Source organism: Canis lupus, chromosome 21, assembly GCF_003254725.2.
Source record: "Canis lupus dingo isolate Sandy chromosome 21, ASM325472v2, whole genome shotgun sequence".
Classification (NCBI taxonomy): Eukaryota; Metazoa; Chordata; class Mammalia; order Carnivora; family Canidae; genus Canis; species Canis lupus.
In genome coordinates this window covers 30,352,695-30,362,923 of record NC_064263.1, presented here as the reverse complement: position 1 = coordinate 30,362,923, position 10,229 = coordinate 30,352,695, and the positions used below count along the sequence as shown (strand labels likewise).

General features: G+C 52.6%; 1 protein-coding gene across 1 annotated transcript in view; it reads right to left on the bottom strand.

Moving 5' to 3' along the window:
• Positions 1-1,902: 1,902 nt before the first annotated feature.
• DNHD1 (dynein heavy chain domain 1) overlaps positions 1,903-10,229 on the bottom strand; it is a 79,750-nt gene continuing 71,423 nt past the window's right edge. Inside the window, 11 exon segments of the mRNA XM_025459327.3 lie at positions 1,903-2,286; positions 2,456-3,264; positions 3,422-3,571; positions 3,740-3,831; positions 4,618-4,819; positions 4,905-5,027; positions 5,235-5,421; positions 5,621-6,577; positions 6,708-6,886; positions 7,064-7,216; positions 7,438-7,737. Coding sequence (XP_025315112.3) covers positions 1,936-2,286; positions 2,456-3,264; positions 3,422-3,571; positions 3,740-3,831; positions 4,618-4,819; positions 4,905-5,027; positions 5,235-5,421; positions 5,621-6,577; positions 6,708-6,886; positions 7,064-7,216; positions 7,438-7,737 — 3,503 coding nt within the window. The 3' untranslated portion in view covers positions 1,903-1,935.

Sequence of the window (10,229 nt, the reverse complement as noted above, 5' to 3'; positions counted from 1 at the left end):
AGATTTGTTCTCTTCCTTCGCACTTGACATGCAACCCATCAGCTAGTCCTGTTGGCTTTGCCTCCAAAATATTTCCTAAATCCATCAATTCTCCATGCCCGCTGTTAGGACCCTCATCTGAACTCCATCATCTCCCTCTAGAATTACTTCAAGGCCCCAAACAAATGTACCTTCTGTTACTCTGGATTTTCTTCCACCTGTCCACCATAGAACAGCCAGAGTGATCTTTGCAAAATGCAAATTAGATCATGTCCTCTCATACCTAATACTCTGCACTAGATTCCTCCTTTTGCTTTTAAAAATAAAATACAAGATCATTATCATGAAAAGGCTCTATGCAATCTACCCCTGTCTATACCCTTAAATCATTTTGTATCATCCTACCTCTTATTCACCATACTCTCACTACATTTTCTTTCTTTTTTATTTTTTTAAGATTTTATTTATTCATGAGAGACAGAGAAAGAGAGAGAGGCAGAGACATAGGCAGAGGGAGAGGCTGGCTCCATGCAGGAAGCCTGATGTGGGACTCGATCCCGGGTCTCCAGGATCACGCCCTGGGCTGAAGGCAGATGCCCAACTGCTGAGCCACCCAGGTGTCCCTCCCGCTACATTTTCTGTCCTGCCTCAAGAACTTTGAGCCTACTGAGGGCTCCACCCAGAAACACTCCTCCTAGATCTTCAAATAGCTCTCTTTCTAATAATATTCAGGAAGCATCACCTGACCACCTAAAAGATAGTAACTGCTCCCTTCTGGTCATGCTCTAACACATCAGCCTCTTTATTTTCTTTATAGCACATAAAATCAAATTTAACTTACCCATATGTTGACCTTTTCTTGTCTGTCTCCCTGCTCTGGAACAACGTCATCGGTGCCAGGAAAAGCACCTGGTTCAAAGGAGTGCTCAATAAATAATTGCTGAGGGGCTCAGTCAGTTTAAGTGTCTAACTCATGATTTTGGCTCAAGTCATGATCTCAGGGTGGTGAGTTTGTCAAGCCCAGTGTGGGGCTCCCACTCAGTGGGGAGTCTGCTTGAGATTCTCTCTCCCAGGTGCCTGGGTGGCTGAGTCCGTTAAGCATCTGCCTTTGGCTCAGTTCATGATCCTGGGGTCCTGGGATCCAGCCCCACATTGGACTCCATGCTCAGCGGAGAGTCTGCTTCTCCATCTCCCTCTGCCCCTTCCTCCACTTGCACGTGCACTCTCTCTCTCTCTCTCAAAAAAAAAAAAATCTTTAAAATAATAATTGTTGAATGCACATAAAACCTTGTATCTTATTTGGCTTTTGTTTTTCATGTATATGACTCACTTGGAGAATCCATCAGAGGGGAAAGGATGACTGGTAGGGAAAGACTGAGGCATTCTTTTTTTTTTCTTAAAGATTTTTTTTATCCATTCATGATAGACAGAGAGAGAGAGAGAGAGAGGCAGAGACATAGGCAGAGGGAGAAGCAGGCTCCATGCAGGGAGCCCGACGCGGGACTCGATCCCGGGACCCCAGGACTGCGCCCCCGGCCAAAGGCAGGCGCTAAACCGCTGAGCCACCCAGGGATCCCCGACTGAGGCATTCTTGATATACAATTAAGGCTTTGAAAAATCATTTTCAGTTCTAATACTCTCTCTTTAAAAATATCCGTTGTGAAAAAAAATATATATGTATGTATATTTTGTGGATTTAACGCAAGTACTGAGAACACAGTAGAAAGCTGGGCACAGCTTTCAGGATCCAGTGTATTCACCATCCCCATCTGCCAAGCCCCTTGGATGCATGACCAACACCAGGCCCATCTCCCCACAGGATACAACATTCCCCTCTCGGTTGGTACACACCGGGTTTTCCCCTCAGCATGTCAGTTCTCCATGTGCAGACACCCTGCACTACTAAATCTCAGAAATCCTTCATCGAATCACCCCAACTTTATTTTGCTTGAGGGCTCACAGCAAGGGTGGGCTACACACATGGACTCTCCGTTGGTCACAAGTGGCGGGGCTGAGCTTTGTGGGCAGGGGCAGGTGCATCAGGATGTTTCTGCTGTGCAGCCTGGTGATACCTAGGGCCCCTTCCATATACACAGGACAGGAATACACAGCCAGGCCGGCTGGGGGTGCCAAGTCACTGGGGCCCCGGACCTGGGCGCTGACGCTGACGGGAGGCAGAGGGCTGGGCTGGCTGGAGGTGCTGTCCTGCAGGGCCCCTGTTAAGGGGTCCCACTCTGCGTTGCGAAGCTGGAGCCCAATCAGCAGCAGCCCCATCTCTGGAACAGTAGGATTTGGACCGTTCACCACCTGGGGGCGCCAGAAGCTGATCAGGCAAGGCTAGGACGGTGGAGGGGGATCAGAGGAGATGGGGTTCCTGAGGGGGCCAGATCACGAAGAGGCAAGATGGGGGTAACTGTAAGGTGTAATCAGGGATTTGAGGGGGCGAAGTGTAGACGGAGGGACGGCATGAAGATACCTGGAGGTGCAAAGGGCTGCTGTTCAGCTCCGGACGTTTTGCGGGGAGCTCATTGGAGCTAGACCCTTGGCAAGCAGGGACATTCGAACTAGGCGCACGCTGGTTTCGGGCGGCCGTGGCAAGGGTGGCCTCCCAGCGCAGTGACAGCAGCAGGCGGCGTGGGTGGCCAAAGGCCGATAGGTGAAAGATGCGCTCTGGTACTCTGGCGTCCACGCCCAGGTAGCGAACCAACAGCTGCCCACGGCACGACAGCTGTCGCAGCCAGTGCCAGGGCGGCTGCGGGCCGGCAGGCGCGTGGGGACGCCACGGCGGGGGTAGGCGGCCAGTCCCGAGAGCGTGGGCCACCGCGGCACAGCGCGGGGAGGCGCAGGGGGGCGCGCCCTTCAGCTGCCGAGCCAGGCAGCCGAGGTCCCGCAGCAGCGCGCCCGCCAGCCGGCTCAGCCCCAGCACCTCGGCCTGGAGGAAGGCCTGCACCGGCAGCCGCGAGCTCAGCCCCAGCACCGCCCGCCCCGCCGCCGACTCTTTCCGGCGGGCGGTCTCCGTCAGCACAGCCTGCAGGGCCTCCAGCCGCCGCTTGGCCTGCGCTAGGCGCTGCCGCAGCCGCCTGTCCGCGCGTCGGGCGCCTCCGCGAGGCGCAGGAACCCAGGCCGGTGAAGTCCGCTGCAGCGCGCTCCAGAGAGCGTGACTCCGGCGTCGCAACAGCCAGGCCTCGGGGCCGGCGCTCAGTCCGCAGCTCTGGGGCTCCGGAGGGGTGGGCAGCAGGTGCATCTGGGCCTTGCACTCTGCCAAAGCATCCAGCTCCCCGAGCTCTGGGAGGCGGAGGGGAGGGTGACACTTGAAGCCCCCACCCACAACTGTGAATACTGCCCCCTGCTACACCTTAGTACCGGTGTTCTCATTCCTGAGGGGGGTGCTTACTCAGACTGCCCCTCCCCACCCCCACACAGTGACCTGGCTGCAACTTACCTGGGCTGGGCAACAGAGTAGACAGCAGATACTGTGGTGTGTGTGGATGAGCCCGGCTCCTGTTGCTGGGGTCCAGGCAAGCTCGTGTGAGGCTAATCAAGGCCTCCCTGTCCTTCTTGTCTCCCACAGGACCCCCATAGAAAACTGAAGCTGAGAACAAGGTCAGAGGCCCCTCAATTCTTGCTGCTCCAGTTCCCACCACCTCCCAAACCAAACCCAAAGCTGGGAATTACATCCCTGTCCCAAGTACTCCCACTCTCACCCCTTTCAGGGCTCCCTTGGGGGCTGATGACTACATGGGGACAGGAAGGGTCTCACCAGCCAGCTCCTGCATGGCAACACTGGGATTGCTAAGGCTGGCCCACAGCTGGTCTTGAATCTGAAGGACCTGGGTCAGGGTCACTTGACTCCTGGAGGGAGGGAACAGGAAGTAGGGTTTCAGAACCTCTGTATGCTGAGGACTCTGATCTTTCTGGCCCAAGCTCCCAAGCTCCTGACTCATGAGGGCTCACTAGTCATCGCCACTTAGCACTTCAAATTCAACTTGCTTTCAATGGAAATCATCGTTTCCTTCCATATAACCACCCAGTTGTCCTAGGCGAAAACCTGGGAGCCACCCTGGACTCCTTCTTCCTCACTCCATATGTACATTCTATCCCTACTGGGACTACCCTAGTCCCTTCCACACATGCCATGGTCTTGTCCCCTGAGACTGCCAGAGCCTTCTAAAATGGCTCTGCTTGCCTCCAGCCCTGTCCCATCTAATCCATTCTCTACGTTGCAGCCAGAGTGATCTTTCCAACAAATCAGGATCACATTTCTTCTACCTAAAACCTTCCAGTGGCTTCCCACTGTCCTCTGGATAAAATCAGGCCCCTTGCCATGGTCTTAAAAGTACCTTACCTCCTCTCCCCACTCACCTCCCAGCATGTCCACCTCAGCTACACTGAAATCTCCTCCTGCTGAGTTTAGTTCCCTCTACCCAGAAAAGCTGCATCTCCACCTGATCTGCCTCTGCTTCCAAGACTCAATTCAAGGCAAGATCTCAAAGTCCTTGGAGGAGCCTTTCTTGACTTCCCCTTCCCCTCACACTTTGGTGCTGCCCAAACAAGAATTAGCCCTATTCCTCCAGGATGTGGAAAATGCTCAGTGTTTGCTGAGCAACTGACTGAGCAAGATGGTTATGGGTCCCCTACCAGCGCCCCCTGTGTGCCTGCAGCTTCATTCCGTAGAGCTGCCTGTGTAGCAGGAGGCCGTGTAAGAGGAGCAGAGGCAGGGTCCTGGTGGGGGGTTGCACAGAGAGTCCTTGCTGGGCTAGCTCCAGACTGTCAATCAAGACGTGGCCCAGCTCCAGGGACTGATCCCAGAACACAGGCATGGAGTGGTGAGTCAGCACAGCTGGAGCAGAAGGAGAGCTCTGGGTCAACAAAGCACAGTTGCCCGCCTCCCCCAATCTAAGAGCCTATAGTGTGAAGCTCCTTACCTGGTATGGAACCAACAGCCTCTGCAGATAAGATAAGCCAAAGACGGAAGTCTCTGTGGACGGTCGTCACACTCCTGCTTGCCAGCTGGGCTGGAAGCAGTTCTAACTCCAGGTCCGAGACCACTAGGGGTGGGGTTAGATATGGGCCTAAGATCAATCACTGGGTAAAGGGTCAGACACCAGTTCAGGGATCAGACTTGAGACTCAGGGGTCAGGAGTGAGATACAAGGGACAGACTTGGAGTGAGGAGATCAGCCATGAGGCCTGAGAGTTCAAGCTCAGGCCCAGTACCAGACAGTCATAGAAGCCGTCTTTGGATAGCAAACGCACCCCTGGCTCCATCCAACAGCCCCAGCAAGGGCTGTAGCAGCTCCTTCGGCCAGTGAGGCATCAGATGACAGTTCTCCAGCACCAGCCAGTGCCCTTTATGCATGGCCTGGCAGAGAGTGCTGACCACTACTGAGACCGGGTCCCAGGCTTCAGAGCCCAGGGCAATCACCTCCAGATGCTTCTGCCCCTGAAGACCAACAGAGAGGTAGCAGAGAACTTAGTGTGATCCTAGGGTGACCCAGAGGACCCAACATAATGGCACAAATGACCCCAGAAAGCCCTAAGTAAGCCAGAAAGATCTATGAGAATGCTGGGGGAAGGGCACCACACCCCATCTTAGCCCACAGGGATCTGGTATCTCCGTGGCCACGAGACTAGGCTCAAACCTGCTCATGCTTGGCAGCCAGCCTCTGGAGGACAGTGAGGGGATGCAAGGTGGCTGTGGGGTGGCCAGGTGGCGGCAACAAGATCAGCATGGGCTGAGTAGCCTGGCTGTGTTCGAAGGGTATGCTGGAGGCACCCAGGTTTCCATCCAGGGGCCGCCCCAGGAGGCTGGTGGTAAAGTCGGCCAGGGCCCTTGCCAGGCACTCAGGTCGTAGCACACGCCACAGAACCAGCTTCTGGAAGAGGCTGAGTGGATCAGGCCCAGGCCCAGGCGCAGGACCCAGCACTGTGGATGACAGTGACAGGTAGGTCTTCCAGACACTGGAGTGGCTTGCCAGCGATGCACACAGCCCAGCAAATGGGGGCAGCAGCTCCAGCATCCTGCATTCATGCCAGGCTCTCAGTCCTAGCCAGGCTGGCCGTGCCACACCTGGCTTGCTGCAGCCTGTGCTAGGAGAGGCTGCCAGGCCAGGCCAAAATGCCAGCCTCTCCAGCTCTGGTGCTTTCCTTGTCACTTGCAGCAGAGCCAAAGCACCCAAGGCACCCACCAGCGGTACTTGGGTCAGGCCCAGTGCAGCCACAGCACTGCCCAGTAGCTGGCGGGTCAGCTGTTTTCTCAGATGCAGCAGATGGCTGGGCAAGTCCTCCCCCTGATGAGTCTCATGCTGCTTCATGCTGTTCAGAGCCCGCTTGGTGGCTGCCAGCCAGTTGTCTGGGCTCATACGGAAAGGTGGCAGCAGGTTCTGCAGTGGGCTAAGGGCCTTTATAATGGCCATTCCATGCCAGACCACACGGCGATAGGGTACCCACAATGCCACCTCCTGCAGTCTCATGTCTTCTAGGTCCTCTGAGTGGGCACGTAACTGACACAGCTCTGCCTGGGCCCTCACCAAGCCCCGCAGGAATTTAGCTGGTTTCTGATGATTTGGGTTCTGGAGCAGCAGCAGCAGCAGCCGCTCCTACAAACAGTCACTTGTTCAATGGTCTGACCCTTTCCCACACAGCCCTCAACCATCCACACTCATCTCTGCCCCCAAACCCGGGCCCTCCAAAGCTCAGCCGCCCACCAGGGCCAGGACCCCCAGGCACCTCAGCAGCCTCCACAGCTTCACAGCTGTCTAGGATTCTGGTCTTTAGGTCCTGCCAGCGGTTCTTGAGCTCGGGACACTCTATGCACAAGATTTCATGCAGCATCTGTTCTTCTAGGATATCCATGTTCAGGCTCAGATCCAGCACATTCAGCCCCTTCAACACTTCGTAACCTAGCACTTGGGGGTCATATGGGAGACGCTTAATGCTTTCCCCTTGGCAAAGCCAGTGGGTGGGCCGCACAGGGTGTATGGCTCCCGACCACAGTCCTGAGCCTGCTCTGGGCCAGACTGAGTGAAGCGGGAGGCCTAGTGTGTCCACAAGGCTGTGGTGGCAACTTACCAACTGGGGCTCACCTTTTCCCAAGGCACTGAGGGGGAGAGTAGTGCTCAGATAGAGACAGAAGCCAGGCTGCACCTCAGGAGCACTCAGCTTCTCCCGCCGAAGTAGCCATTGCAGTTCCTGGCAGCCTAGGCCCAGCTCCACGTTGGTCAGTAGCACGGGCAGGCCTGCAAGGGGGAGACAAGGACACCCTACCCACCATGCCAGCACTCCACCCCTCCCCCGCACAAAATCTGGCTCTGACCAGCTCCACACTGGCCATTAGGAGATTTCCTCAGGGCTCTTCCACACAGTTAGTGCCTGGCTTAAGGATGGGAGCTGAAGTCAGGCTGGTGGTGAGAGGCCACAGAAGGGGGGCATGGTGGGGACCATGGGGACCAGTTCTCACCACTGGCAGCTGCCTCCTGAAGCTGAGGACCCAACTCTGGGTCAGTGCCCGAGAGCACATGAAGGCAGGGAAGAGGCAGAGACCCAGTCTCAGAGGCTGGCCTTGACTCCTCCCTCTCTGTCTCCTCCTCCTCCTTGTGCTCTTGCTCCTGTTCCTTTTTTCCCTCTTCGTCCTCATTTGCCTTGTCCTCAGTCTTCTGCTCTTTTGCCTTGTCCTCAGCCTCATTAGACTCTTCACTACTGTCATCATCATCTTCTTCCATAGCCTCTTCTTTTTCTTGATTTCTCACAAAGCTCTCCCCTGTGGCAGGAAGATGCAGAGGAGCTCCTCTCAGAGGATGAACCAGGCTCCTAGGGAGCACTATTCACCCAAGAGCTCCATCTCATGATGGAAGGCCCACAGGAAGACATCTTAGGAAAGTGACTTAAGTGCTTTCTGACTCAATTTCCTTATCTGCAACATGGGATTGATATTAGTGGGTACCACACAGGGTTACTGTTGAGGATGACATGAAATGATATATAGAAAGCATTCCACTGGCCCTCGTAAGCACTCACCAAATGTTAGCTGTCACTATTATTTCTCTAAACCTCCAGGGAGATGTTCTAGGTATCCCTGAAATCAGCTCCATTTCTGCTTCTCAGCAGATTGGTTAGAAGAGTCTGTGTATTTCTCTTTTTGCCTAAGCTAATTCTATCATAACAAAAAGAATTGTTACTAATATGGAAATCAGTGCCTGGAAGTAGCAACTTGTAAGTGAAAGGCCATCAACTAGAATTAGCCAAGCCACAGTGGTATGGTGGACACAGATGGCTGCCTCCCCAGGCCCTTTCTCCTTTGCCTCCTGTCCTGAAGCAACTGGGAAAGGTAAACATTTTTTTAAGTATTAAGAAATTCAAGAATTTTAAGAAGTTTTTAAAAAGTATTAAGCATTGGGGCACCAATGCAGTTAAGTGTCTGCCTCCGGCTCAGGTCGTGATCCTAGGGTCCTGGGATGGAGCCCCATGTTTGGCTCCCTGCTCAGCAGGGAGTCTGCTTCTCCCTCTCCCCCTGCCCTGCCCCCTTCTTAAAGCTTAATACTTAAAAAAAAAGATTTTATATATTTATTTGACAGGGAGAGAGCATTAAGAAGTAGGCAAGTGGAGGTTCCCAGGTCCACAGTTTGGTAGATTCGTTTCCTATTGCTTAACAAATTACCACTTAGCAGCTTAAAACAACATCCACTTATAATGTCTGAGTTCAGGTGGTTAAAAGCCCAGGACAGCAGGACTGGAAGCTCTGCTCAGAGTTACACGGAGCTAATCAAGGCATCAACTGGGGCTGTAGTTTTCATCTGGGACTCGGGTCTTCTTTCAGGTTTACTGGTTTTTGACAGAACTCATTTCCATCTCACACTTTCCCAGTAGTCCACTCCATCTTCAAAGCCAGCAACAGTTCCTTGAATTCTCATGATTGAAATCTTCCTGCCTCTTCTTTCCTTCTTGTGTCTTTGAAGGGCACATGTGATCACACTGGGCCCACCCAGATAATCCAGGACATCTCTCTATCTTAAGGTCAACAGTCTAGTAATATTAATTACCTCTGCAGAGTCTTTCATGTCATGGAACATAATTACAGGAGTAGCAACAGACGACAAAGGTAATGGGGGCCAAAACTCTGCCCACTGCATTTGACTATTCAGATTTCTGGAAGATCTTTTGTTTTCCTGATAAAAGGGACAGAAATGGCTAGCAGCAACTCTGACACGATGATAGGCATAGCAGCCAATATGGCAGCAAATTACCACAAATATGGTGGCTAGAAAAACCAGAAACTTATTTCTGCAGAGTTCTGGAGGCCAGAAGTCCAAAATCAAGGTGTTGGGAAAGCTGCACTCCCTCTGATGGCTTTATGGGAGACTCCTTCCTTGGCTTCTCCAGCTTCTGGTGGTTCCAGAAGTTTCTTGGTTTGTGGCCACATAACAGCACTATCTGTCTCCATCTTCATGAGGCCTTCCCTCTGTGTACCTGTGCCTTCTCTTTTTTTCTCTTATAAGGAAAATTGTCATTGGATTTAGGGCCAACCCAGATAATCTAGGGTGACCTCATTTCAAGGCTCTTAATTATACCTATTGAACTTATTACACCTACGAACTTATTTCCAAATAAGTTCATATTAATAAGTTCTGCGGGTTAGGAGTCAACCCACTACATTCAACCAACTATAATTTGATAAGCTAGCATGCTAAGGATCGTTGAGCAGAAAGAACAATCTGGGACCTGAAGTCAACACTGAAGCCTTGTGCCTGCTTATCTCAACGTGAGATAAATAAATCCTTCTTTCTTTTCTTCTTTGTCTTTTTTAAAAATAGGCTCCACACCCAGTGTGGAGCCCAGTGTGGGGCCTGAATTCACAACCCTGAGATCCAGACCTGAGCTGAGATCAAGAGTTGACCGCTTAACTAATTGAGCCACCGAGGTGCCCCAATAAATCTTTCTTTGTTTTAAAAAAAAGATTTTATTTATTTATTCATGAGACACAAAGAAAGAAGCAGGCTCCTCACAGGGAGCCCGATATGGGACTCGATCCCAGGACTCTAGGATCACACCCTGAGCCAAAGGCAGCTAGCTGCTCATCCACTGAGTCACCCAGGTGTCCCTAAACTCTTTATTTCTTAAGCCATGGTAAGTTGGGCTTTTGTTACTGATAGTGATAGCATTCCTAACTGATACAGTGAGTTAGTGGTGGCGAGGGACAATGAGGATTTTTCTTCTCCTCACTAGACTATGTGGTAGGTAAGAAGTTGGTTTATC